Source organism: Nicotiana tomentosiformis, chromosome 2, assembly GCF_000390325.3.
Source record: "Nicotiana tomentosiformis chromosome 2, ASM39032v3, whole genome shotgun sequence".
NCBI classification, from domain to species: domain Eukaryota; kingdom Viridiplantae; phylum Streptophyta; class Magnoliopsida; order Solanales; family Solanaceae; genus Nicotiana; species Nicotiana tomentosiformis.
Window position 1 is genome coordinate 74843346 of NC_090813.1, and position 27733 is coordinate 74871078.

The window sequence follows — 27733 nt, forward strand, 5'->3', positions numbered from 1 at the left end:
TGAAGAAGATAGACATAGACGAATAAGCACCAACAACAAAAGTTGAAGAGAAAGAAGAAAGTAAGGAAGAAGAATAAAAGAATGATGAAGAGAAAGAAGGAAGAAGGAGAAGAAGAAGTAAAGAGGAGAAAGAAGAGGTAAATGAAAATTTGAAATAATTTGAATGTATATGGTTTTTTAAAATTTTAGTATTTATCCACAACTTTTGTTATTTTTAATCTCACCCCGAACCCCTTTAATGTGTCCTAAATTGTTACACAAGACTTCCAAAATCTCTTTTACCTCATTCTTCCTTGTTTGTTTCGTTTTCTTTGGCTCTTTGTTCACTCACAGGTGCTTAAAGGAACAAGCACAGTAGCAGAAATTTGAACTTTGGCTGGAGGGAAATAAAAGACAGGGCCTAAGACACCCATTAGTATATATTAAGCTCCCATTAACTTCCTAAATCCAGGTGCGTTCTAAATTCTTGCTAGAAAAAAAAAACAACTTTCCTAAATCTTGATTTTACTCTTCTTTCCCCCCGTATTGATTTGCCAAATCCAGGCATTCAGCTGAAACTTGGCATCCATTGGAATGGAAATATTTACGCTGATTAGAAATAAGTAGTTAAATTTATTTCAGTTGATGTGGAATTTTGATGAGCTTTTTCAATTTCGAAATGATTACTTGTCGTTGATCTTGTCGTTCTCCCACTCAGCTGCCAAATTTTGTTGAAACATACTGTGTTCTATGGGAGGGAATTTGGCGCAGATCGATGATGTAGTGCCATCGCTGTGAAATTTGGATGAGGTTTAAGCTTAGCTTGAGTGTGCCTTGTTTTCTGTAAGTTGGATTGCTTAGCAATTCAATGATGATATTTTTTTAGTGTAATAATGTCGTGATGTCACAAATATTTGCTTTTGCCATCAATTCAGGTAGCTCAGTTTGTCTATTGAGCACAAAGATGGAGATTACAGACAATCATCGTCCACATTTTGTTGTGAGATTGTAGGGTTTTTCCCATTTGAACATTTAGTTAGAAAAATTATGCATATTTTAATAAGTATTTGTTTCTCATTTTTGTTCCTGATCATATAAAAGTTCAATTTCCAAAGGATCAATAATAATTCATCTTACATCTTTTCCTGTTCATAAGTCAAATTTAGTTGACGCTTGGTATTCTAAGGGATGACAATTTGATTGAAATTAATGAAAATGTAGTGGCTGATGTGGAATTTAGTTGAGGTTTTCACTCGAGACACAAATGATGATCATCAACTACGTTTTGGTAATACCTCAATTACATAAGTATTCAACTCTCGAAAGATCACTTCTACTCAAGTATTATATTTCAGGATTTTACAGTTTGCGACAATATATCTCCCTCAGTTTTGTTAAACTAGAATCAGATTTAACCACTAGGTCTTATATGTAGTACTATCTGGGAATTCTTTAGCTTTAAATTGTTAAGAAGGTTAAGCTTCACTTATGCTGCAGAATTACTAGGCTTGTCCCATTATATAATAACTTAAGAAGCACACACAAAATTTTGTATAGGTATGGAAGTACTTCAAAGTTGTAAAGCTAGTTTTTTCTCTCTTGAGGAGTTGTAAAGCTAATCTACGAATTAGGGCAGAGTAACATTCCCATTGGCAATCAAAATCAATCCTATGAACCAATCGTGCTACTGGCAACATTAATCAAACTTTTAGCTTAGCCAAAATGATGCTAATGGAAGCCTGGTATGAAACTAGAGGTTCAAGGAAGATAGCTTGTTTTAGCTGAATAACTTTGTGTGAGGCTTGCCTGACTCTGGGAACATAAAAAGAAGAGTCATTCTGTGTAATAGGTGTTGAAAGTATAAAGCGGAGATGGAAAATCGAAACATGTTTTCCTACATTGCACATTGGCTAAGGATATGTGGGATTCATGTTTTAGGTCCCTGCTGGTATACCGCGGGTAATGCCCTACACTCTGAAAGATGCATATGTTAGCTGGTGCGGCAGGTCAGGAACCCTTAAGAAAGATATAACATACTATATTGGGCTGCATTTCTGTGGTCCTAGTGGAGAGAAAGAACCATAGATGTTTTGAGGGAGTTTTCTCCTCTAGTCGCTCTTTCAAATGTTTGATGTCTTTTTGTTGTTTCCTCAGATATGCACATGATGTGGATGAATTTTTGGATTTCAAAGCTCCTTAAATTTTCTATAGGAGCTTATGGTTTAGGTGATCTACAGCATTTTCTGGATGGTTTATCTTGTTATTAAAGTTCTGACTACTTCGTCTAAAATGACCTTTATTGAGGTTGTGTTGCTACTACGCACATGGAGAATGAGAACTTTCTAACAATTATTATATTACAAAAAGGACATTAGTTGTTGGGGTAAAATAAGACTCCACAATTATCTTAATGAGGTTGTGTTGTGGAGAAGGTGGACAATTGGATGAGATGGTAGGATAGCAGCTCGAGTGTAAATTGTAATGGGGAAAAGCCAATGCTAGGGGCATTGCTGTGTAATATCAACCTACGTGGCTGGGTCAGATGAATGAGATTTCAATTAATAAGATTGACGTAATACTATCTTTATGATGCAGTCTCACTTAAACTATTCATTAGGATATGCTCATAGTTAATGAAGTGTTAACACATAGTTATGAGGTTTAGCTATTAAGCTCTTGGTGAAACATTTACATGTAATGATTGATGTAACATTTTTAATTGACAATCATTGTTCCCAAGTGTAGTGCTAGAGTTGCCTCAAGAGAGGTGCTTGGCCAACTATCTGTTAGCCTACTTGTTTAAAGACTTGATTAATATTGGAAAATAAGGCCAAATGGATATTGAGGATTATATAGACGACAACAACTGATATAAGAGTAAGGGTTAGTTGATTGATCGATCAATTAACCTAACCTACTTGCTTATCGGAGAAATGATTAAGGTTTGCCTTTATTCCAGAAAACTTAGAGAGAGCATTTTAATGTGCTTATTGAGGGAACAAACCCGGGTAGGTCCAGTGCCGCTTTCTCTGTAGTGTTGTCACAAGCTGCCCGCCAAGAAGAGCAACTCACTCTGTAGCATTGGCACACTAGATAAGCACGCCGCCCTCTGCTGATCGGGCAAATTGAAGTTACCTTCTCATCTTCCTTCAACTTCTTTTTTAGCCTGGTATAGTTGGGCTTGGTCAAAATAAAATTTAGGAAACAGATAAATGGTCAAACCAATATGATCCACAAACCAAAGAAATCATCAGATAATGTAGTTTTTACTCTTTTTTGGGTATTCAAAACAACTTATCAGGACAAACAATAGCAAGGGGTTCACAACATGTTTTGCACGCCCAATAATACTCTTTGCTCTACTTTATTGCCTTGTTACTCTCTACAGTTTTGCTTATACAATCGAATATGCTGCAAACAAACTCAACTGAACTTGATCATAACTTAGCATATTTCTTGAGATTGACAGCAGCATCTTTGGCATTATCAGGTACAGACATGTTGGTCTTAAGGGTGACTCTTGATGATGCTATCAAAGTCTTGTTTTCCTCATTGTTTGAATCAATCTTCCAAAGACAAACTTCCCAAATATGAATAGTTTTGCCAATGTTGACTGGTGCAGCTTCAGCAAAAACAAGGTCCCCAATTTGAGCACTCTTGAGATGGTGTATGCTAAGATGAATTCCAGCCACTCGCGAAAAACCAGAAGCCATGTGTGCTCCCATACTTGCCAAAGCCTCAGATATCAGAGCTGAAACTCCACCGTGCAACACCTTGAATGGCTGGCAACACTTTTCGGTCACAGGAAGACGGCCGGTGAGTTTGCGGGGTGTGATTTCTACGAACTCAAAGCCAATCTCATAAAGTGGGATATCTAAAGCTCGAGCCTTTACCCCTGATGGTGGCGGTTCCATATTTTCTGCTATCTTGAAATGAGCTCTTGGTCTTGGAGGGCCGAAAGGTTTGACTCACTTTCCTAGCTTTAGTAGAAGCGCTTGTCCAAATTGGAATGAACCTTTTTGTCACACTATTGTTCCTTCAAAGTAATAGGGTAAGAAATATTCATATCTCAACAGTGTCAATTTTTGATAAATAGAAAAGGGAGTTTCTTTTTTGGATTCAGATATTCTGAAATGGTAAATCTGATCTGTTTATGGAAATCAAGAATCTTGATGAAAGTGGCAGAGAAGAACTAGATTGAAGATGAAGATGATGATTGGAGTTTGGACTTTGGGATAGCTGTGAGGAAGAAGAAAGGATAAAGGTTAAAGTGCGTGGTAGGTGAAAAAATTAAAGCATCTTGATTGGTATATTAATGTAAGGGTAAACCTAATGGTCGGCACTTAATTGGCTGGTGGTTTGTTCCTTCCATCTTTTCCCACAGAAAAATACGTATTACATATTTGGACCCCAGAAATCTTATCGAATTTGGAATTAGATGCGATATATTAGTATGTCAGTAAATACAGTAAAAGCAAGAGAGTGAATAAATAATTTATTAATTATTGATGGAGCATCAAACTCCAAAATCGGTTCAAGCCATCTCTTGTCTTTCTTCGCAATTAGATTGCAACAAGGAAAGAGTTACAATTTGAATCACAGTATCACGAGTTGGGATTTATTGTTTTTTAATCGCTGCAAGCCCAGCTATGTACAGTTTTGCTTACAATCAAATATATATGCTGCAGACAAACTCAATTAAACCTGATCATAACTTAGCATATTTCTTGAGATTGACAGCAGCATCTTTGGCATTTTCAGGTACAGACATGTTGGCCTTAAGGGTGACTCTTGATGATGCTATCAAAGTCTTGTTTTCTTCATTGTTTGGATCAATCTTCCAAAGACAAACTTCCCAAACATGAATAGTTTTGCCAACGTTGACAGGTGCAGCCTCAGCAAAAACAAGGTCGCCAATATGAGCACTCTTGAGATGGTGGATACTGAGATGAACTCCAGCAACTCGCCCAAAACCGTTTGCCATATGAGCTCCCATACTTGCCAGAGACTCAGCTATTAGTGCTGAAACTCCACCGTGCAACACCTTAAATGGTTGGCAACACTTTTCTGTCACAGGTAGACGACCAGTGATTTTGTGGGGTGTGATTTCTACAAACTCAAACCCAACCCCGTGAAGTGGAACATCTAAAATACGAGCCTTTACCCCTGATGATGATGGTGGTTCCATATTTTCTTTTATCTTTTTGTCTCTTCAATTCTTGAAATGAGCTCTTGGTTTTGGAGGTTGACCTCCGACAGAAAGGTTGGACGCACGTTCCTGGCTTTGGCAAAAACACTTTGGGGATTATGGTAGTAAGACATCCATATATATATATATATATATATATATATATATATATCAACGAGATCAATTTTTGATAAATCAAAAAGGGAGTTCCTTTCTTGGATTCATATGTTAATCTGATCTTTTTATGGAAGTCCAGAATCTTTTATGAAAGTGGGAGAGAAAAGATGAAGATGATGATTGGAGTTTGGTACTGTGTGTGGAAGGAGAAAGATAGAGGTGAAAGGTCGTGGTAGGTGGAAAACGTTTTAAGTACGTTGCTTGGTATAATAATGTAGAGGTAATATTAATGGTCGGCACTTATTTAGCTGGTAATTTGTTCCTTTCAAATTTCACACTAGGTATAGATAATATATAGTAGTAGTAAAAGTTTTGGACCCCAGAAATCTTATCGAATTTGGGATTGGATGTATTACACAGCACTCCCTCCATCCACTTTTATTTGGCACATTTTGACTTTTCATGCCAATTAAAAAATAATAAATGAAGTGCATAATTTACTATGTTACTCATATTAATTGATACATATTTTATTGGATTTGAGAAAATGATTTGAAATGGTAATAAATACTGTGGGTAAAAACATGAAAAAATTTGTTGTATTCTCTTGCTATGCGTAAAGTGCCAAGTAAAAATGAATATTTATTTTTAGTATACATGCCAAATAAAGTAAGTAACTAGTAAGTAGTATACGTTTTCTCCCCTTTTTAGTAATAAAATAAAGTAAAAGCAGAAGAGTGAAACAAAATATTTACGGTATCCAATATCTTATGATAGTATCTGCTGCAGCATCATTCTCATAAGAAATTTGGCTATTAATAACTCATCACTCAGAAGAGAAAGAAATTTACCTTTCTTTCATGGGTTAATAATTAAATTATTGATTCTCTTATAATAGAAGCAACAGTTCAGGTTCTTCACTAGTATGTATACTAGTATGTATATATAGGAGAGTAATAGATCACTAGCAGAGATTAGGTGGACAATTTTTGACCCAAAAAAAGAAAAGAAAAGTTTTGGGACAAGTTGAGGGGTGTATATGTATTATCCGTTCTTTCATCCTGCTTACCTGGCACGCATTATTAAAAAGAAGGGCAATTAGAAACCGATAATAATACAATTTGTGTGTGTGAAAGTGTGTTTGAATTTTGAAGTTTAATTATTGTAATCCTCATCATTTATAACCTAGAAATGAAACTAGTTAAAATAATCACTCTAAATGACTGTTATTTAGAAATTAGTCAATGCGTCTTGAATTATAATTTTTTAATTTAAATTTTCAGGACAAAAATATTTTGAATTGTCTTAAAGTTAAAATTTTTAGTTTAAAAATTTAGAATAAAATAAATATCAGCTAATCTCTAAATAGTTGAGAATTGTTATCCGTGCACTTGACCCATTTATAATGATAGTAACAACTAACAATCCTGGCCCACTCTTACTTTAGACTTGGGTAGGTGACAAATTTCCAACCACTCTACCTACTGAGTAATCACGACTTACACCACATGTACTCAAATCCCTAACTTCTATAGTATGATCTATTTTCTCATACACGTCTGCAAATTAATGTAATGGGATATATATCTTCTCTAGCTACTCTTATAAAAATAAACAAATTAAATGACTGTAAAAAAAAAAAGAAGGGAACTATTTAAAAAGAAAAGTAGAATAAGTTTTGGGCAATTCTAAATGAAAGCTAGGACATTTTATTCAGGATGGAAAGAGAATTGGAGGATTTTGAAAGAAAATGGAAGGAAAGGAGACAAATAATTCTACATTAATTCATTTTTCATTCTTTTAACGTAAACGCACAGAAACAAAGAAAAGTTTCTTCCTTTTGCATGGTGTCCAAAACAAGACAAATAACAACATTGGCACACAAGAGATGAGTCGCCTAAATTTACGAATCAACAATTATTTCCCCCTATTTCCTGCATCGATATTCCTAGTTATTTTTCTACGTTTTGATTCAGTCCATCCTTTTCCTAACTCACGTTCCTCCTCTATGTTTTTCCTTCTAACTTCATCTTCTACATTAAAACTTCCATTAATGTTCCTATCTCCCATTTGATTAGAGAATTATAAAATAAGAAAAAGCTGAGAAAAAAATGATTCCGCAACAGTGGACACCGCCTTGTAACAAACAATGCACTAATAAATTCTCTGCTCTCACCCAAATTCCTTGTAATTTACTCTCTCCCTTTTTCTTGGAACCCCCCACCCCCAACAAAAAAAAACTTTTTTATTTTGGAATGATATTTGGAAGACTTTGTTTATGGATATGGGAATTTTGCTGTTTTATGTAAAGGTCTCATTTTTGTGTTAATGTTTCCTATTGGAAATGCCTAGCTAGTTATTCAATAAAAGAAATGAACAATAACGATTATGAAACTCATGTCTTTCTTGAGCTTATTATGAAATAGCAGTTTTATATACCTTGTTTAAATCATTGAAATTGATATTAGTATGGGAATAAGATGGCCCAATAGAGCTGAATGAATCTAGAGAATAAATATAGGCGAACTCAACTAGCTTGTGATTAAGATATAATTGAAATGTTGCTTCGCGATATTCCTGTTGAAAATTGCAAGCATGTTTCATAGTTTCAAAGTTATAGAATATTAGTGCATTTTGGCTAATCATTTGGGATGCTTTGTGCACCAGGCTGCCCTTAGACTGCATTAGGCAGAAGAAAACTGCGGCTAAGATTTTCAACATACTATCTCATTAGTAGTTTCCTCTTTTTAGTAGTTTATTTCTTGGAATGCATATTTAGCTTGAAACCACAACTCAAAATTTATGATGTGTACATTTTTGTAGGGAGAGTTTTTTGCAAAAAGGCGTGTGATGCTGATGGAGATACTTGGGAGGAATGTAAGTTCCAAGCTTCTATTTTATGATGTGTAAATTATTCTGTAACATAGCCAGCTTAAGTGAAGACATATGGCCATTAGTTGGTGAACAAGCAATTACTAATTCATAACTCAAATTTTCCAGAATGTCCATAATATGTTGCTTCCCTTTGTGATTGAACAAAAAGCATCTCCTCAATTAAGATGTTTAATTATTTGAAAGATAACTAATGGTTAATTATGAGACGTCTTTTTGTTGAATTTGCACCCTCGCTCGTGTGATGCTTCTCTAATGAATTAATTAAGGTAGAATAGAAAATGAAAAGGTATATATATATATATGCAGGTTTGGAAGAATGTGAGGAAATGTGCTATAAGGGTCCAGTTCTGAAGGATCAACAATGGAGTGCTTATATTGATCGTGCCCCTGGTTCTGCAACCCAATCTGAGGTTTCCTTTTATATTCTCAAATTTGTTGTCATTTTTTACACTTACTGTCAACATTTGTTTTTTCTTCCCTGTCTCTATGGCTTCAATAGAACTTTGTTTCTGTCGCAGGAGGAATGATAATGCTGAAAAATTTGTCTAACAAAAAGTAACAACATGAATTTGTAGTGACTAATCAACCAGATACCGATGGAATATGGAGTTGGAAACAAGATCTATGCACCATTCGCTAAGAGTCCTATACTTCTGTTTCAACTTTTAGGTTTGGAGTCATATCTAGTTAATGGTGGAATATAGTTACTAAAATCAAATTGTAAAGAAGAATTCCCAAGTGATTTTACATCTTTACTATGTTGGCAACTGTCTGATATATATTGGACTACAATTATCAAGTGAACATACTGACATTTGGCATTTACTGTGTTTTCCTACCTGCACATATATATATGTTATATACTCTTGTTTTATGAATGTAGGATTGCCATCGTGCTTGTGTAGCTGGCTGTGGTTTCAAGGTCAGTACTTTGTCATTGATCGGTCCTTTTCTGCTATTGCTTGCACAAAATTTCTCAACAAACATGAGATTGGTAGAAATTTCTTTTAATAAACTGCTTGTCATCTGCATTTCTATGTTTCATTTTATTTAACTATTTACTGTTTGTTATGCAGTTTGATATCCCTTCTGAGAAAGTAAATAAAATCCAATCAAACAGGTCGTCCAAGCCTCTTGTAGAAGAGGAGCCAACTGATAAGAACAAGACCACCGCCTGAAGCCAGTTGAACTATTATGGCAAGCATATATATCCTGGACATTCACTTAAATTACAATGAAGATAATCTTGACATTTTCTACAACTGATTGTGTAATAGGCAAGAGTAGCATACATAATATATTCTAAGGATTACTACTTTAGTTCAAAGATTTGTTCTAAGGCATATAACGTGGGGGTGAAAGTTGAGTTTTACAGACTTTATTCTAAAAGCACATGGAAGTTTTTGTACAATTTTGAAACAAACAAAGTTACAAACAATCAAAAGATTGCAATCAATTGAAACAATTAGAAATATTAATATATATGCTACTTATTTGAAAGTATAGCTATTTACTATATAAGTCTTCGTAGCATATTTGATTTGGTTACCTGGAAATTAAGTAATAACCTATTATTATCTGTTAAATTTTACTAATAGTGTAGAGATTTTTTACATTGTTAGTGTTTCTGACTTAAATCATATTTTTTATACTAATTCCAAACTTGTGCAGAACAAATTTCATGTGGGGTTTCTTTTCTCCAGTTTCTTCTTAGAAACAGTCCATCTAACATTCTTCTTTTGGTTTTCTTTTCCATCTTTGTTTTAATAGCTTATCATTTCAAAAATTTCCAAGTGATAAATCCGTTGCTAGACCATATAAAGTTATAAACCATTAATAACATGGTCTTTTGTCCGGATTTAATTAACATGGTTGATTAGACGGGAAAACATAAATGATTTTAGCACGAAAGAGAACACAACACCTTTTATAAAATTTTATCTTCTTTGGGCTAAATCTGAAATTCAAAACTTTAACACACAGTCACTGACATTGCAAAGAGTTTCAGCTGTTAAGCATCAAAGTGCTTTTGGGAATTTCATTATTTTTTGTACCAATTAATTGACTAATACTCCTAAAGTAGAAAATTACTTTTTTTGTTTTTGTTTTCCTAACTCTATTTTTCAGCGTTCTAAATGCATTTATTTTCTAATGTACTAATTAGCGACTGTTCTAAAAAGTGTTAACAATTTTTTTTTTTCCGAAAACACTTTTGTACTTTCTTTTTCTTCAAACCAAACACCATTAGAGATAAGTTTTTTCTATTTTTGCAAACAAAATAAGAAATACATCTGGAGTAATTTTCCAGTTTTGCAAAAAATATAAAGAAAAAACCAATTTTTAGTTGAATAAACTTTTCAAAACCTTTTCGAAAAATTGTTTTCACGTGTTTTTGAAAACAAAAGCTTCTAAATGTCATAAACGTAAGGGAAAAAAACAAAAAACAAAACGAAATAATTCTACCCTTGATCTCGAAGGCCCAAATATATTTTCGCCTTCAAAACTTCAAAATCCAAAGCAAACGCTAGAAAGTCCAAGATCATCTGGCCCAAATCGCACGAATCAAAGAACTTTTCGATTTTCATCGCTTGAGTTTGCTCGAGTTTACTTCATAATCTGCACTTTTCTTTGTCATGATTCGTATGAATATATAGGCGAAAGTACCATAGAATCATCAGAGTTAAACCTAGGTTGAGAAATTGAAATTAAAAACACTAATTTGATCCAAAACAGAGATTGGGAACAATGCCACAAGTGAAGATAGTGCCCAGGAATTTCATGGACATGGTGGCTTCATTGCCTGCAGTGAAGCTCGACATGCTCTACGACAATTCCTTTATCTGTGAAGCCATCCTCAGGTTAGAGTTTTTTTTTGTTGCATAGCCATTTTTATATGTGCAAACTTCGGTTTCATATTGAGTTAATCCTTAATCTTGCCGTTTTTATTTATTTTTGCAATTAAAATTAGATGTAATCTTCACAATTGTGTTTTCCAATGTTTGATAAGTAATGTGTAAGTTTGGATGCAAAAGAAATTTGATTTCTCTTTGGGCTTATTATTCTGGAGAAATGAACTTCAAGCTAGTCACAAGTATAATACACACAGACACAAAATATATAAAGTTGAACAATTTGAGAAAAATATTACTATTACTTATTATTTAGTTCAGTGGTTCACCTTGGGCTATAGCAAGGAGATACTATGGGAACCGACAAGAACTATGACGGATGCGATTGTCTTTTTGAATCTGATAAAATGTAGTTCTACAAAGAGAATATATATAGAATATGATGAATCTAGGCGAATTGGGGCATTCCGAGAGTCACCGTGACTTTAGGTATTGTAGGCACATCAAGGTTGGGGAGGCCGTGGATGCTATGCGTAAGATGAGTGAGCTACCGGGCCAGACGAAATTCCGGTAGAATTTTGGAGGTGTGTAGAGCAGGCTTGGAGTGGGGGACTGGGTTGTTTAATGTTATTTTCAGGACGAAGTGGATGCTGGAGGAGTGGAGGTGGAGTATGGTGGTTCCGTTGTACAAGAACAAAGGTGATATTCATAGTTGTGACAACTATATGGATATCAAATTACTGAGTCATACCATGAAAGTTTGGGAGAGAACAGTAGAAGTGAGGGTGAGGAGGACGGTATCTATTTCAGACAACCAGTTCGGGTTCATGCCAGGGCGTTCTACCACAGAAGCTATCCACCTTATTAGGAGGTTGGTGGAACAGTACAGGGATAGGAAGAAGGATTTGCACATGGTGTTTATTGATCTGGAGAAAGCGTATGACAAGGTTTCTAGAGAGGTTCTATGGAGGTGCCTGGAGGCAAAAGGTGTGCCGGTTTCTTATATTAGGGTGATTAAGGACATGTATGATGGAGCTAAGACTCAGGTTAGGACAGTATGATGGAGGCGACTTAGAGCATTTTCCAGTTGTTATGGGGTTACACCAAGGGTCTGCGCTCAGCCCATTCCTATTTGCCCTGGTAATAGATGCACCGACACACCATATTCTAGGGGAGGTGCCATGGTGTATGTTATTTGCTGATGACATAGTGCTGATTGCTGAGACGCGAAGCGGTGTCAACGAGAGGCTGGAGGTTTGGAGACAGGCCCTTGAGTCTAAGGGTTTCAAGTTGAACATGACTAAGACGGAGTACCTAGAGTGCAAGTTCAGCATCGAGCCGACGGAAGCGGGGTTGCACGTGAGGCTTGATTCACAAGCCATCCCTAAGAGGGGCAGTTTCAATTACCTTGGGTTGGTTATACATGGGGATGGGGAGATCGACGAGGATGTCACACACCGTATAGGGGTGGGGTGGATGAAGTGGAGGTTAGCGTCTGGAGTCCTGTGTGACAAGAAACTGCCACCGATTCTCAAAGATAAATTTTATAGAGCGGTGGTTAGATCGGCCATATTGTATGGGGTTGAGTGCTGGCCAGTTAAGAACTCACATATCCAGAAGATGAAAGTAGCTGAAATGAGGATGTTGAGGCGGATGTGGGGGCACACTAAGATGGATAAGATTAGAAATAAAGATATTCGGAAGAAGGTGGGCGTGGCCCCATGGATGACAAACTGCGGGAAGCTAGGCTCAGATGGTTCGGGCACGTTCAGAGGAGAAGCTCAGATGCGCCGGTGAGGAGGTGTGAGCGGCTGGCTTTGGTGGATACGAGGAGAGGTAGAGGGCGGCCTAAGAAGTAGTGGGAAGAGTTGATCAGGCAGGACCTGATGCGGCTTCAGATTACCGAGAATATGGCCCTAGACAGGAAGTTGTGGAGGTCGAGCATTAAGATTGTAGGTTAGGAGGTAGTTGTGCATATTTTTACGGCGCTCCATAGTGAGGCTAGTCTGTTAGGACTTAGTCTTAGACTGTTAGTGGTTAATGAGTTCACACTACTCTTTCGTTCCTCTTAGTGTCGGGCATTATTTACTGGTTATTGTTTTGCTTTTCATCTATTTTCTGGTTCTGGTGATGCTGTTCTTTGTTCTATAGTTTCTAATATATTGCCTCTTTTCATCTTTTTTTTTTCGTTTTCTTGAGCCGAGAGTCTTTCGGAAACAACTTCTCTACCCCTCGGGTTAGGGGTAAGGTTTGCGTACACGCTACCCTCCCCAGACCCTACTAGTGGGATTTCAGTGGGTCGTTGTTGTTGATGAATCTAATGAACAAAATAAGTTCTAGAAGACCTTGTTGAGGTGGTGTAAATTTGTAAATTAATCATGCTCATGATTACTTGTAGATACTGAAAAAAATGAAAAAAAATATCTTTCTTTTTGGTAGGCAAAAAAGGTACTAGTTTATTCGAAAACAAAAATCTCTTTTGGTGATAGTATTTAGAAATATGCTGTTTTAGGTGTTTATTTTATTCATTTCTTCTGCAAGATCGTTACCTCCCTTAGCAAAGAAGTATGTGCTACACTTGTTGTATATAGACATACCAATCTCGGCCAAGTCAATGGAGGAGTCGGTGCTTCCAGATGGATTCTCAAAGCATAAAGTTGCCATTGATAGATTGATACAGCTGAGAGTAATGACGGAAACATTTGACAGGTTATTGAGCAGATCCTTCTCTTTCTTGATAGCTGCTATTTTCTTTTCTTGATTAATGCTGTTTATTCCAATTTTAGTAATGAAAGTGGTAGTTAGCCTTTGCTGGCAATTATTATACTTCCTGTCCGGTAGCATAGGGAGGTTGGAACTTATATACGAATAGATTTTCTGGAAGTGCTTGAGCGTCTGATGGAGAAGGGATCACTATTGTAAATATATTTGTAATATGCGTCTCCCAGAGGCTATTGTTATAATGAAATATTTACCTTTTTCTCAAAACAGAAAGTGCTGGAGTGCGCTTAAAACATGCTGTTTAGGCAGCTTTGTATTCTCAGATTTCTAGTATTTAAAGACATTAGTTTCTACATCCTAACGTACTATATTTCTATTTACCTTTTTACGTGCTCTTTATCTTGTTTTCATGTTTTTGTCTAGAATGATGACATGTGAGCTAGTTTAGAACCTTGCTCAAAATAATCATGATCAAAGGGAATATCTTGAAATGCCAATGCTTGCTTAGCTTTATTTTGTTTTCATGTTGCAGTTTTTGCTTTTATAAGCATTATAGAAGTTTTAGTTTTTTGTGTCATGCCTCAACTGTTGCAGTAATAGTTTCCTCTTCATAAGTTATAGAATTGTAGGTTATTGAAATCGTGCCGCAACTATTGGGATGATAGTTAACTGGTCAGGGCGGTTCATTATTTCTTTGCTGAAGACACTGTTAATCCGCAAGTTTAAATTCAATTTAATTGGCTCTAGTTTCTTGCCAATTTTCACTTTTTTGTTTTAGTTAGTTTTTGATTGTTGACCGCTGCCATTCTCTTTGATTTTTACAGGAAGAAGGAAGCCATGTATCAATTAAATCCAAAATTTCAACTTAATCTTCAGAAGCATATAGTCCATGGGTAAGCTTCCTTATCTTGTGTATTTTATTTTTCTTTAGGTAGTTAACGATTTAAAAGGGCCTTTTTGAGATTAGTGGTTTAAAAAATGAAAATATATGCACAATTAGATGAATTACTACCCAGTGGGCAGTAACTGGTAGTGCTGCTTGGAACTGGGATTGATAGGAATGGAGTCAAAAAAAACTACCCAGTGGGCAGTGGGCACTTAAATCATGTGGACACCAGACTCCATTCCTATCAATCCCAGTTCCAAGCAGCACTACCAGTTCTAACAAGAATAACATTATGAAATTCTAGGTAAGAAAGATACATGTGGAACAATAAGGAAATAGTTAAACAGAGGAGCACAAGTTGCAATAGCATCTACTACAGTTTTGCTTTCTTCTGTTGGTTATCAGTGCATTGGTTAATTTTGTTCTTTTTTATTCAAAAGTTAAACTTCGGGAGAAAGCTAAAGTCCAAACTTGCTCCGTCCAGTAACTAGTTTTTGCGAATTCATCTGTTTGTTAACTCATCCCATCAGTTTTTGTACACTCTTGTAGTAGAACAATCATTATTTGGTTTATTCAGTATTTCATTTCTTTTTTGGGAAGAAGGCATGCCAACTTGTAATGTAGATTTAAGATGTACTTACTCTCTCTCTCTCTCTCTCTCTCTCTCTCTCTCTCTCTCACACACACACACACACACACACACAGAGTATATCTCTCGCTCAAAGGATCTCCAGTAGTCGGTCTTTATAGGATTAGGGAGTTGTGATGAGCTGCTGTCTTTGAATTTACTGCTATGTTTTAAAGTAGGCTGACAGTTTTGTTGGAGCGGATAAGTATCTTCCAGTCATTAGAGCGCAAGACTCTTACTTGTGGTTTTGGGTTTGAGCCCAATGGGGTGTGACCATTATTATTTTCCCTAATTTGTCTTAAAAGATAAATTATTGCATATTGGAATAAAATGTGCCCAAATAGAGTTGAATAAATCATTGTTCTTAAAGACTCGTTTAAAGCGTGCTGAAGCTCGGAGAAGCCCAGTTATGCTCTTCGCTTAATCGGCGGTTTGGGGTACGCGTCAAGGTGCTAAGGCATGTGCACCTTCACCAATGGGTTCTGTTTTTAACGGCACAACAGCAAATATATAGCTTTATTGTAGTTTTCCCATTCTTATTGTTTGTGTGTATAGTTGCATTTTCTTGCATTACATTTCTATATTTTTATTTTTCTTCATTGGTGCTTCTAATACTTTTTATTTGTATACATAGCATCTAATATTTTCTATTCGTATGTGCATAATATTGGCATGCGATGAGTTTAAATGGAGTGACGTGGTCAGCGATGATTCATATAGCCGATCCCAACTTGTTTAGGACTGAGGCGTAATTTTTGTTATTGTTGATGGCGCCTGCACTTTAACTGCACTTTTCACTTAAAGCTCCAAAGATTTTGGCTCTTTTGGATTTGAGGCATACTGTTCAGCGAAAAAGGAAAAAGAAAAAGAAAAAACTATTTTGGGATTGAGGCATAGTTGTTATTGTTGTTGTTGGATAAGTATCTTCTCAGTTGTGTATATGTTTGTCTTATTCGTGCTGTGTGACTGGCGTCTTAATCTTGTCATGCTGCAATTCAAAATTCAGCTTCTTGATATAGAGATTTGTTGTGGTAATATTTTCTACTTTGATGGACATGTGTTTTCCAATTTTTGCATTTTTACGCAAAAAAGGACCAGAAATTTTCTGCAGGTGCGTTGAATCCTTTGCCTTATTATTTAGGAGGCTTAGTGAATAAGCTCCTGTAAAATTATTCAATATCTTCAATTTTTTTAAATTTGTTTTGGAATTTTCTTTCATTTTTCGGAAAAAAGTGAGTTGATGTTGAAATATTTCTTTCATATTCTTGATCTGTAAGTTAAAATTTTTGGATGATGACTTGTGAGTTCAATTACTGTAGTGGAGTCTTACCAAGGGAACCAATGCCTTCTAATATCACTGTGAGGCTTCCTAGCTTGGAGGAGTTAGAGGCATATGCTGTTGAACAATGGGAGGTATGAATTGCATTATATTAGTAATTCTTGTATTTTCATCTTGCTGGAGAGTTCAGAATATGTAATAATATATTGTGAGACGATCTACTTTGCTCTCCATCTTGATCAATCTGCAGCTTGACTATAATTTTGGCAACTCTTTTTATGACTTGCAACTGTGGCAACCAGTGCTTTCTGCTGCATCTTATAAGCTCCAGTGAAGCTGGAAAGACCACAAACATAAGCTCTTCAATGATGAAAGTTTTCCAGCGTGGCCTTTTAAGTCAGAGGTACTTTCAAGTGTAGTATTTTTGATAAATATTGCACACCCACATATATGTATAGTGCTTTGTTCATGTATGATTGGAAGATTTTTGTAATAATTGACATAACCTCAATGAGTTCATGCCTTCTTAAGCAGAGATGACAGGGAACCTCCAAGGTTGACTGAAAGTGGGTTCCAGTTCCTGGTACGAGTCACTAAATTATCTCAGTCAATCAATATCTCATTTGAAGTTCTATTGACCATCGTGTATAACAGCTGATGGACACAAATGCACAGCTTTGGTACATCATCAGGGAGTACATAACAAATGCTGAGGTAATAATTCTTGATGTTTTATTCATAGAACTCATTTTACCTCTTTTCTCTCTCTCTCCTCTCTTGTTAGCTCTTTCATGGAAAACAGCATTCATTTTTTGAAACCCAATAGCATTTAATAGCTGCTTATACTTCACTTCGTTGACAAGTGTTCTGAGAGACTTTGAAGATAAGGAGGTAGGTGGGAAAAGTAATTTCAGAGCAGATTATTCTACCTGCCAATTTAGGGAGCTGCTCATTCTTGCTGCCCATTCCGCATATGTAAGCTTCACGAAGCATAGCCAGTCCCAAGCTCAGATAAAGAAAGAGGGTTGCGGGAGGTTGACGTCCCACGTAAAAATAGTCGAACTTTGATGAATCATTTGAATACTGAAGAATAAAGCGGAATGGATACATTCATACAGGGGGTTCATATAAAATTCATATAATCTAAACTAGTTTGGGATTGAAACATAGTTGAGTTGAGCTCATAGCTTCCACCTCTGAGTTTACTGCTCTTCATCTCATATTTTTATTCACTCTTTCCTTTTTCTAATGTTTCCTTTATTTCTTCACTATAAATTAGTCAATGCGACCAACATTCTGGAATGTATTCGCTCTATTATTTAAGATCTTGGTTGGAAAGATACTGTGCCTATGACCATAATGTTGAATAGATGTTGTGTTTTACTCAAATTCTGCAAATGACGACTTATGACTTTTACTTAATTATTTACACTGTATTTCTCATATTAATGAAGGAGCGAGGTGTGGATTCAGCAGATCTTATTGCATTTCTGTTGGAGCTAAGCTTTCATGTTACTGGCAAGGTATTACTAGACAGAGCTAGCACATTTTGGACTAATTTTGCCCCAGAACTGTAGTAAATGACGCCATCCTTTTAATTATGAATGTATGGATTTTAGTTGGTTCTGGAGCACTAAGTTCTGCTGTTATTTATCCTTTTTTTTCTGAGGATGCTTGATTTTTGTATTTTTTTGCATTATATAGGCATACAATACAAACACATTAACTGATATCCAGCGAAGTATAACTAAGGACCTTTCAGATTTGGGACTGGTCAAGCTGCAGCAGGTGAATACTAATTGCCCCATCAATGCGCTCACCAGAATGAATGGAGCTTTTCTTTTCCGTGATGTTCATGGAATCCTATTTATCTATTTGTTGTTTTTTAGGGAAGGAAAGAGAGTTGGTTTATTCCCACCAAACTTGCCACCAATCTGTCAATTAGCTTAGCAGATACAACGTCCAGGAAACAGGTATGATGCACATATAAGCATTCTCTAGAGTAGTTGGGTCAAGCTACATAGCAGTCCATTTTTATTTATTTGTTTTCCATCTTTAGCATTACAATTTTCTTAAAACGGCAAATTCTGAATCAGAAATTTAGAATTTTGTGCTTCCTGTCATCCAGATTTAAGTTCTCGAATTCGTTTAGTAATGGTGGGACGAGTTCAATGATACCTTACTGACTGGAAACACATCTATTGATTTCCTTCCTTCCCCCTTTCATCAGGGATTTATCGTTATTGAAACAAACTTCAGGTTGTATGCATATTCAACATCAAAATTACACTGTGAGATCCTACGCCTCTTTGCAAGGTACGCGATTACTTGTTTCCATTGCGTGTGTTTGTTTCTGTCCTTTGGTTGGGAAAAAAAGAACATAAGGGAAGAATAGGCGTCAACTCTCTTTCTCTTGAAAGTATTAGCATCTGTTGTTTCTTTTTGTTGGAATTGGTAAGAATACCATCACGACCTTTATGTGGTGGATTGGTGCTCGTCAAGAAATGCATTACTCTTTTGAATTTTTAAATCTATGTGCTACGCCTTATACTCTTTTTGGCTGTTGAGTGTTGATTTTCTAGTAGTAGATCTCTCTTCTTTCACTTTTGTGGTTGAACTCTCTTGAGTAACAAAATTTAGCTGCAAATACAGGGTGGAATACCAGCTTCCAAATCTCATTGTCGGTGCTATTACAAAAGAAAGTTTGTATAAAGCTTTTCAAAATGGCATTACTGCTGAGCAGGCAAGTTTCAGCTGCTATTTTGTTTATTGACAAGCATTGTCTTATTTTGGAGTCAACTAGTTAAAAAATATCTGAGAAAGTGAACTGTATTTGGAGTGCCATATTTTATGTAAAGCAAAAGGTGAAGAAGGTTGATAGTGCGGGACATGTTTGTCATAGATTCTTATTAATTCTTTATCAGCTGCTATTGCTAAAGAAAAAAAAATCTTGATTAGCTGGTCGATGTTGGTAGTTGTTTAATAGCAGACCTCTGAAGAATGTTTCTCTTATAGTTTTGTGTCTGGTCCCTCAATGCACTTATCATGTCTAATATTATTTACATTGGTGCACCTTTCTTAACTAGTACATACTTGAAAGCATGTGAATTACAGGAAGTATTGTGCTTCTGGTGCTATATTCTTACCGACTTCTGAATTTTAATTCTGTATGAATTGAAAAGGTTAAATATGAAAAGTAGAAACCTTTGCTTGTGTTGATCGGTGATGTGTATTCAAGTTCCAATTATCCTCATCCATAGCTATCAAATGTATTACTAGTAGCCTAGTAGGTTAAATGTCATGTTGATTGGTTTATCCCCTCCAAAAAAAAGGGGGAACAAAAAGTCATGATGATTTGCCAAATGTTTCAAGTAGAATTATAAGGTATTCTATCTGGACGTAATTATTATTGAGCAGTTGCAATACAGTTTTTTCACTTGAAGTATTTGACTGCTGTAGTGCTTTGCAGATAATTTCTTTCCTTCAGCAGAATGCCCATCCTAGGGTTGCAGAGAGGATACCGTCCGTGCCCGAGAATGTTACTGATCAGGTTTCTTTTACTATTTCATAGCGCATTGAAATTGAATGACAGTAAAGCTCTAGTAATAAAAAATACATTTTGGTTATTTGATGGATGATTACTGATTGGACCCCATTTGTTATTTAGACTGATTCATTGGCAGAATATATTCTTGAGTAGTATCACATTCCCATCATTGTGGCCAACCAGAAGCTGTTAAACCAATTCAACAGTATATGTCTTCATTGACAAATATTGATGAAAGGATTATTAGGAAAACAAGTTCTTTTCAAGTCAACTAATTCAACTACTACTTTCTCATGCCAGATTAGATTGTGGGAATCAGATCTGAATCGGGTTGAGATGATGCCCGCCCACCTCTACGATGAATTCCCTTCTAGAGTGAGTGCCAAGATATTTGTTATTTGCATTACAAACTTAATTTTGATTAACGTTTTAATTTTTATGGCTATATGACATGATTGTTTTTGTTTACATAACTGTAGGATGTCTTTGAGGCTGCATGTGATTTTGCCAGGGAATATGGAGGATTACTGTGGGAGGACTCTAAGCAAATGCGCATCATAGTGAAGGCTGACATTTTGACAGAGATGAAGGAATTTCTTCGTCGTCAAAAGCAATAGCGTATTTGTTTTCTGATGGCCTTCATTTTTGTATGGGGAGGAAGATTGATGAGGGGTGTTGCGGCTAATATTTTAAAACTCATTGCCGAGAGCTGTTCATGAATCATGAATTTTGCTGCGGGTTTATCTTTTTATTGCGCTTCAGCTGCCTTGTTTCTTGTTCAAAATTTGGGGTTTAAACAATATTGAAGAAAAGTGCTGTCGAATGAAATATCTGGATTAGAAATATCTTTGATCAAAGGAAACCAAGAGGCGTTAACAAAATTCTTCGGCTTTATCCAGTGCTGGGAGCAAGAGTGGCATACTCTTCAGCTTTCGATACCTAGTATATATGGAATTACAAATCATCTTTCCCTCGCATATGCTCTTTAAAGTGATCCCAGTGACGAATATATTAGCTTTTGGATAGAGTTATAGAGATAACACTAGTATGACTTCATGATGCTATCTATTATTTCTTCTAAGCATCACAATAGCAGATGCTCAGATATTCAAGACTCTGTCAGTGGTTCCATCTATGAAGTAAAACCCAATTCTCCCAATTAATTTTCTTTTTTTTATCTTCTGTGGTTGCGAGTGCATGCCTCCTTTTTAATTATATAGGAAGGGGATGAAATTTCTTTAACAGAATTCACACACAGCTCAATAAAGAAAAAGAAAAGAAACGCAACTTTGTGGGTAAAGACATTCAAGTCAAATGACAACCTAAAAGAACCTTTTCAATCTATCAGACAAAACATATCAGTGGCTTGGGCTGCGATGAAGATGTTCTCTTATCTTTTCCATTTATATCATCACATTATATTTTACTACCTAAGCTGACTAATAACTGCAGTCACCAAACACTATATCTACTTAGAATCATTTGGCAATATATTACTGTTTACATAATTATCGAAATAGACAGTTGTTATCTGTCCACATATTTGGCAACCAATTTTCAGGTTATACAAAAACAGCAAGCAACTGATAATTGAGTAGGTCCTCCAACAAAAGTACAAAGAATAAGCTCTTTCTTGGAAATTTCCTTCTTTTAGCCTATCTACGTTGCATATCCTAATTTCTTACAAATCAAGACTCCAAACAGTTATAAATGTAACAATATGCTCTGTCATGCATTCTTCAAAGTTATCATTTCAGACATAAGAGCTATCGCTCTTCTAATTACCCTACCAAGTGAGTGAAGAGTTACTCTTTAAAGTACAAGATGGTAAAACCTGTGAAGGTTTGCCTGCAATGGTCCCTCAAGTTCACAAATTTAACAATAGGATTTGTGGGTATTGCAATACTTTTCTATGGTATATGGCTGATTAGAGTTTGGCAGCGTGATGCTGCGGACTCACATTCATCCCCTGATTACGATCATTTCCCTTGGTAAGTTCTCAACTTAGTGCTATTACTTTCACAACCTAGTTTGTTTATTCGCTTTGACCACCGGTGTAGCCTGAAATTCTCACAAGGAAATTCAAAGAAATATAAAAATGTCACACCTTTGCCTCTAATCTAGCAGAGCCGGAGCCAGGATTTCAAGTTTATGAGTTCGGAATTCTAATCGTTTTAAGCTAATGGGTTCTAAATTAATAATTTACATATATTTAATAAATATTTAAGACATATACAGGGTTCGAACCAAAGCTAGTGGATTCGGCCGAACCCGTTCCCGGCACTCTAACTCCGCCCCGTACTCTAGAAACTTCACTTATATCAAGGGGATTCAACTATTTGCACAGTATATCTTTCGGTGAAAAGATTAAATTGAACCCCCTTTAGACCATGTAGCTCTGCTCCTAATTTTAACTCCTTGCCTATAATACATTCTTGGCATAAAAGAAATGCTAATACTGCTGAAATCATGACAGGTTCATCCATGCATCTCTTGGTATTGGCACTGCTTTGTGTGCTATCACTTGCCTTGGCCATGTTGCTGCAAATTCTGCCAACTCTTATTGCCTCTCTTCTGTATCCTTCTTATAGATAGTTCTCATATATTCTCTTAGGAAAGAAGCTGCATAGGAAGAGATCAAAAGAAAGGACCTTAACAATAATTATAGTATATGTTCGTCATATTTGTGCTTCTTCTATCAGAGATTGGAGTGGCAGCTGATGTTTTGTTGAATTCTAACTGGGAGAAGGTATGCATCTAAGAAATCTTTATTCAACTATTGTTATTCAAGTTAGCTTTCTGTATTCTATTGATCAAGACATCGACAAAAGAACCTCGTTGCTTCTCTCCAATGTTCTGATTATGTTTTTTACCTAAATCAGGATTTACCAGAAGATCCATCAGGAAGATTTAATGATTTCGAGGAGTTTGTGAAGTCGAATAGCGGTGTATTCCAATGGATTGCCGTGTTTAGTGTTCTAGCACAGGCAAGAAAAGACCCCTTGAAGAAATTTCAGTATGTTTTGCTGTCTGAAGTTATGAAATGTGATTCTTGATCAAAATTTTTGATAAGCAGGGGTGTTCTATGCTATTTGCTACAATGTTAAGAACTATTGGGAAAGTTAAGGAATATACTCAAGAGAATGAAGGTGAATATGCAGAACCATGGGATCCACTTCTGCGCCCACCAGAACTGCCACCAGCTACAATGTATCCACCCTATGTTATTGGTGAACCAGTCTACAAGGGTGTTTGAGTTTTGGAAGAGAAAAGGTTAGATCCATACTAAAAATGGAAAATCTTGAAACTTTTTTTGGCATTTAAGTTATTGATGTTTTCCAGTTTTTGCAGAAGCTGAAGTGAATGAAGCTTTCCTCTATGGGAAGAAGGTTGCTGAGGCAACACTTAGTAGCACAACTCAAATATTGAACTTGAAGTTTGGAGATTGGGACTAAGATATAACCTGCCTAGGCAAGTTTAGCTAGGAATATTGATTATGCTATGTAGCTTCTCCAATTGCTTAAGAATGTTTTTTATGAGGAACAGATAAGATCATAATGTACATTTAATAGTATCATTTTGCATTTTTGATGTTTTCAGTAGTATTGCTTCATTTATCACAATGAATTATATTTGTCGGATAATTGAATATTTGTTTTCATTCTCAACAAAATATAAATATTGAATATTGAACAAAAAGAAAGGAAACAAAGAAAATGAAAGAGCTAACCATCTCCACTGATAGATTAATATGAACTACGGAGTACTAAAATAATGGGGGGAAACGTGAGGTAGAAATAAATTGTTAATCCTTGATGTCAAAGAAAGTTTTCTTCTAGTTCCACTTCTTGTGATTCTAATTCAAAAATACTTGTTGGAATTTTTTATAAACCTTTTTATTTGTCATCAAATGAATGACATCTTTCTCTGGAAACTCTAGCTATCTCAGGATGATATTGGAAAATCTCATTTCTTTTACTCAAACAAGCTTTGGTATTTGCTCAAATGTGGGGTTTAACATCCAGAACCCCCCTTGTGCTTGAAATCTATCACTGTAAGGGGTCGTCTGGCCATTTAAGAAATAAAATTTGCTGACATCTTATTAACTTTTGATGTAATATTGTCCGGTAGAGCCGAGGGTCTACAGGAAACAGACTCTCTACCCCTCTAAGGTAGGAGTAAGGTGTAGGAGTAAGGTTTGCGTACACATTACTCTCCCCAGATTGGGTATGTTGTTGTAATATTTTCAAGAAGAGTTTAAGCTTATATACACTGACAGTGTAAATCTTTACACTATTTCGGTCAGTCAAAAGATAGTCAACCTCCATAAAAATAGGAATCTGTATTCTTGAAAATGAGGCAGGTTATTTGCTACAAGCCTACAAACAAGTAAAGGTGACATGATGTGTAAAAATTCTCTAAATTATCAGCGTATAGTCCCATCCTCTGCAACTTTATTCATATATTTGGTAAATAGGAGGCAATATTATATGCTAAAATATATATTTGACTTTCCTTTAAGTTTACAAAGAATTTTGAGGGACCGAAAAAGGCTACACGGAGAACTCCAAATGATGTTACAGAAATGATCAATGATGGAGCTGGACATTGATACATCAATAGAACCTATGACATCTGACACCAAATTGCTAGTATTACAAAAGGTGAATCAAAGAATAGACAAGATCTTAGGAAATATCCCTTGCAAAGACTGGATAGAAAGGAAAAGGAAAAGATTCCAGCAGAGCACCGTCTATTCAGCTTTCTCATTTGTCTTTGTAGACAACTTCCTCTTCATCCTGCTAAAAGGCCCTACAGCACGATCCATTACATACATGTAGATGACCTGGCTCCAAGAATTGTAGGCCATCAAGTTGTCATAGTATTCTGGCGCGATCTCCTTCACCTTGTAGAGCTTGCTTCCAGGAATCCTCGGGAAATCATGGTGCTCGTTGTGGTATCCAACACTCCACGTCATAAGATTAAGGAGACCGTAGTAGGAGTATGTCTCCTGGTCAGACTTGAAGACATAATGCTCGGAAATGAAGTGACCAGCCATCGGGTGCATCCCTCCCACAACAAAAGTAGACAGGATCAGATATGCAAAGGATTTCCTGCCCCAAAAGTAAACCATGGCTCCATCAAGGCATACCTGGATAATCAGATTGATGAACTCCCACATACCGGGTGGTTTAGGTTTGAGAAAGAGAGGTCTGAGAGCATAAAAGAAGAGCTGGAGGACAACCCATATTGATTTTGTGACGATGTTTTTGACAGCATGCGCTTCAGCAAGGCTCGGAATGTCCATGTCAGGTCCATCTACACCTTGGTAGAGATGATGGTCAAGGTGATACTTTTGGAAGGTAACAGACATGGGAACGCCAATGGGAAGGTTGGCAAAAATGCCAAGCCATCGGTTATAGACTGGAGTGGAGAAAGCGAGGTTGTGACTGAGCTCATGAATGGCGAGGAAGAGATTGTGGTTCAGGAAAGAGCCAAAAAAGTAGGCAACTATTAGTATTTTCCGCCAACTAGCATCATGGAGGAAGGTGGCAGTCCAAAGCTGAACCAAAACAACCCCTGATATCTGCATTGCAAAACATTCATAGAGCAATTCAAAATTATTCCATATGGTGATTATGAAATAGTTAGAAAATCATATGATCGTGAAGATTTCGGAGCTGCTCTTAATCAAAGTTAATCACTATAAGAGAGAAACTCAGATTCTTGCTAATACTGCTTGGGATATATTTTTTTACACAGTTTAAATGTAGCTATTTGACAACAAGAGATTCCCCCATATAGATCCTTAAAACTTTTGAACTCTGTCAAACAAATATTAACAACTTTAATCATTTGTCATTGTGTTTATTTGAAATCCACCTGCAACACCTACCGGTTTTTTGAGACCGATTCCTATTAGACTCATCAAACAAATATCAAATAACTTATGTAACATTATCAATTCATTGTCACCAATAGAAACTATCAAATGGCTTAATTGCATAAAATAGGAGGAGAAGATGATAAAAGTATGGTCAATGGGAGGTTTTTTCTCCTGCACTACCAGTAAAGCTGTATAAATGAGACAACCACAATAAAGCATACTATATCGCAGAACATTATGTATCAGAAATTACACTTTGTTGAGAAGGGGCTGGCATTGTAAAAAGTGTCTAAAGCAAATATAGACATTATGTGTTCAACACACAGATCTAATCCTGCAAACAGACACATATCATATTTACTATTTCCTGATTTAATATTATTGCCAATCTTTAAATCCAATGTACTCAAATTAGTTTCAAACTGAATACATGAGAACTCTAGCCTGCTCCTTGCTTTAAAAGGTCAATTCTTCACCATCAATTGCATCTAGCAAAAACAAAGAAGCTGCCAACCAGATAATCTATTCATAAAATGATAATAACCCCACAAAACTAAGGGAATGGAAATTAGGAAGGTTGCAAACAGAATTGCAGCTAACATTAAAAGAAAGGAAAAAGAAAATTCAATCACCTCACAAAACAACATCCAATTTTGACTTAATCATGAATTATCACAAATAAGAACTCCGAATAAGAGCATAAGCACAAGATATCTTATCTAAGAAAGGCAACTTCATTGTTCTTTCAGGAAAAAGGGAAAAAAGAAAAGAGAATAATAATGAATCACCTTTACTGGCTTTACAGAAAAGTTAAATACCACCCATTGTATTCAAGATGCAGATTAGTTAAGAAAAAAAAAAGTAAAAGGACTCCAATATATTCTAGTATAAAACTACCAATACCTAAGGATACTGCACATAAAACCTCGAATATGATGATTAATTCAAGGAAACAGCTCAAACCCAAAATTTTAGCATGCAAGAAAATCTATAGAACAGTACACAATGTCCAGCAGAAAACAGAGATACAAAATCAGCTACATTGAATAAAATCCCAAACCAAAAGCATTAAAAAGAGCCGTTCTTTATCACTCGCATTAAACTAGATCTAACACAACCCGTTAAGCAAAACCATTAAAGAGCATATTCAAGCCAACATTACACGGAACAATACATAAACATTGAAATAAATGTGTATAAATTCAAAGAAGAAGAAGGGGCATATACATACCTTGAGGCAAGCAAAAGGGTCAGGACAGGACCAAAAAGGTATCTAATTTGAGGGTAGCGAGATAGAATCTGTTTCCTACGAGAAGCATGAGGCTCATCTGTATTATGACCAATAGAAATCTGTAGCCATTACTCCTTCTTCCTCTCTCTTTCCCCCCTCATAAGTCATACCCCATTGCCCAATGCCCCCCCCCCCCCCCACTCTCTCTCTCCCCAGTCCCCACTGCTGTTGTGTTTTTAGATTTTCTTCGTTCTGTTGTCCTGCTACAACACCAACTCTAAAAAAACCTAGTTTTAGAATACGTGCTATGTGTGTATTATGTCTTATAGTACAAATTTTTAAAAGCTACATAAATATTATTAAAGCATGTGTATGAAGTGTAAATAAAGATTGAAGGTTAAAAAATGCTAGATGAATTAGCAAACTGTGAAGTCAATATTAACTATCAAGTGTTTTGCTATCACAACTTGTTAAAGGTCATTACTATCAAAACCAAAATTTCGGACTGAAAGGTCTAAGGTTTGGT

General features: G+C 36.0%; 5 protein-coding genes and 1 pseudogene across 8 annotated transcripts; 3 read left to right on the plus strand and 3 right to left on the minus strand.

Annotated features, from left to right (window-relative positions):
• Nucleotides 1–3229: 3229 nt before the first annotated feature.
• LOC104120957 (1,4-dihydroxy-2-naphthoyl-CoA thioesterase 1-like) lies at nucleotides 3230–4268 on the minus strand. Its single transcript, XM_070195594.1, has one exon. It carries the CDS (start codon nucleotides 3891–3893, stop codon nucleotides 3417–3419), a length of 477 nt encoding a protein of 158 aa, XP_070051695.1. The 5' UTR covers nucleotides 3894–4268; the 3' UTR covers nucleotides 3230–3416.
• A 194-nt stretch (nucleotides 4269–4462) lies between these two features.
• LOC104120958 (1,4-dihydroxy-2-naphthoyl-CoA thioesterase 1-like) lies at nucleotides 4463–5595 on the minus strand. Its single transcript, XM_070195593.1, has one exon. The coding sequence runs from the start codon at nucleotides 5165–5167 to the stop codon at nucleotides 4688–4690; it is 480 nt and encodes a 159-aa protein (XP_070051694.1). The 5' UTR covers nucleotides 5168–5595; the 3' UTR covers nucleotides 4463–4687.
• Nucleotides 5596–7093: 1498 nt separating this feature from the next.
• Nucleotides 7094–9661, plus strand: LOC104120959 (uncharacterized). Of its 2 annotated transcripts, none has more exons than XM_070195596.1 (5): nucleotides 7094–7471; nucleotides 8108–8161; nucleotides 8486–8589; nucleotides 9063–9173; nucleotides 9256–9661. In XM_070195596.1, the coding sequence occupies exons 1-5, from the start codon at nucleotides 7396–7398 to the stop codon at nucleotides 9355–9357; spliced, it is 447 nt and encodes a 148-aa protein (XP_070051697.1). In that variant the 5' UTR covers nucleotides 7094–7395; the 3' UTR covers nucleotides 9358–9661. The 2 variants fall into 2 exon arrangements, with proteins under 2 accessions (XP_070051697.1, XP_009631134.1); XM_009632839.4 differs by having other exon boundaries at nucleotides 7110–7471; nucleotides 9063–9101.
• An 800-nt stretch (nucleotides 9662–10461) lies between these two features.
• LOC104120960 (general transcription and DNA repair factor IIH subunit TFB2-like) lies at nucleotides 10462–25944 on the plus strand. Of its 3 annotated transcripts, none has more exons than XM_070195595.1 (20): nucleotides 10462–11037; nucleotides 13570–13737; nucleotides 14574–14642; nucleotides 16583–16676; nucleotides 16845–16945; nucleotides 17077–17125; nucleotides 17197–17256; nucleotides 17997–18065; nucleotides 18247–18330; nucleotides 18432–18515; nucleotides 18773–18858; nucleotides 19195–19285; nucleotides 20012–20092; nucleotides 20390–20464; nucleotides 20569–22080; nucleotides 22566–22665; nucleotides 22758–22838; nucleotides 22972–23076; nucleotides 23166–23362; nucleotides 23432–25944. In XM_070195595.1, the coding sequence occupies exons 1-15, from the start codon at nucleotides 10925–10927 to the stop codon at nucleotides 20704–20706; spliced, it is 1362 nt and encodes a 453-aa protein (XP_070051696.1). In that variant the 5' UTR covers nucleotides 10462–10924; the 3' UTR covers nucleotides 20707–22080; nucleotides 22566–22665; nucleotides 22758–22838; nucleotides 22972–23076; nucleotides 23166–23362; nucleotides 23432–25944. The 3 variants fall into 3 exon arrangements, with proteins under 3 accessions (XP_070051696.1, XP_009631135.2, XP_009631136.2); XM_009632840.4 differs by having other exon boundaries at nucleotides 23441–25944; XM_009632841.4 differs by having other exon boundaries at nucleotides 13620–13737; nucleotides 23441–25944.
• Nucleotides 21914–23544, plus strand: LOC104120962 (tetraspanin-19-like). Its single transcript, XM_070193593.1, has 6 exons — nucleotides 21914–22080; nucleotides 22566–22665; nucleotides 22758–22838; nucleotides 22972–23076; nucleotides 23166–23337; nucleotides 23432–23544. Exons 1-6 carry the CDS (start codon nucleotides 21914–21916, stop codon nucleotides 23542–23544), a joined length of 738 nt encoding a protein of 245 aa, XP_070049694.1.
• LOC104120963 (sphingolipid delta(4)-desaturase DES1-like) lies at nucleotides 24576–27390 on the minus strand (annotated as a pseudogene).
• Between the last annotated feature and the right edge of the window lie 343 nt (nucleotides 27391–27733).

Excerpts from the sequence above, each read along its gene's own strand:
- LOC104120962 (XM_070193593.1), top strand. The coding sequence starts at position 21,914 with ATGGTAAAACCTGTGAAGGTTTGCCTGCAATGGTCCCTCAAGTTCACA. Across the intron at positions 22,081-22,565 it reads GATTACGATCATTTCCCTTG|GTTCATCCATGCATCTCTTG; the intron begins GTAAGTTCTCAA and ends AAATCATGACAG. Across the intron at positions 23,077-23,165 it reads TGTTTAGTGTTCTAGCACAG|GGGTGTTCTATGCTATTTGC; the intron begins GCAAGAAAAGAC and ends TTTGATAAGCAG.
- LOC104120959 (XM_070195596.1), top strand. The coding sequence starts at position 7,396 with ATGATTCCGCAACAGTGGACACCGCCTTGTAACAAACAATGCACTAAT. Across the intron at positions 8,162-8,485 it reads TGGAGATACTTGGGAGGAAT|GTTTGGAAGAATGTGAGGAA; the intron begins GTAAGTTCCAAG and ends ATATATATGCAG. Across the intron at positions 8,590-9,062 it reads GTTCTGCAACCCAATCTGAG|GATTGCCATCGTGCTTGTGT; the intron begins GTTTCCTTTTAT and ends TTATGAATGTAG.
- LOC104120957 (XM_070195594.1), bottom strand. The coding sequence starts at position 3,893 with ATGGAACCGCCACCATCAGGGGTAAAGGCTCGAGCTTTAGATATCCCA.
- LOC104120958 (XM_070195593.1), bottom strand. The coding sequence starts at position 5,167 with ATGGAACCACCATCATCATCAGGGGTAAAGGCTCGTATTTTAGATGTT.
- LOC104120960 (XM_070195595.1), top strand. The coding sequence starts at position 10,925 with ATGCCACAAGTGAAGATAGTGCCCAGGAATTTCATGGACATGGTGGCT. Across the intron at positions 17,126-17,196 it reads AAAGTGGGTTCCAGTTCCTG|CTGATGGACACAAATGCACA; the intron begins GTACGAGTCACT and ends CGTGTATAACAG. Across the intron at positions 17,257-17,996 it reads AGTACATAACAAATGCTGAG|GAGCGAGGTGTGGATTCAGC; the intron begins GTAATAATTCTT and ends ATATTAATGAAG.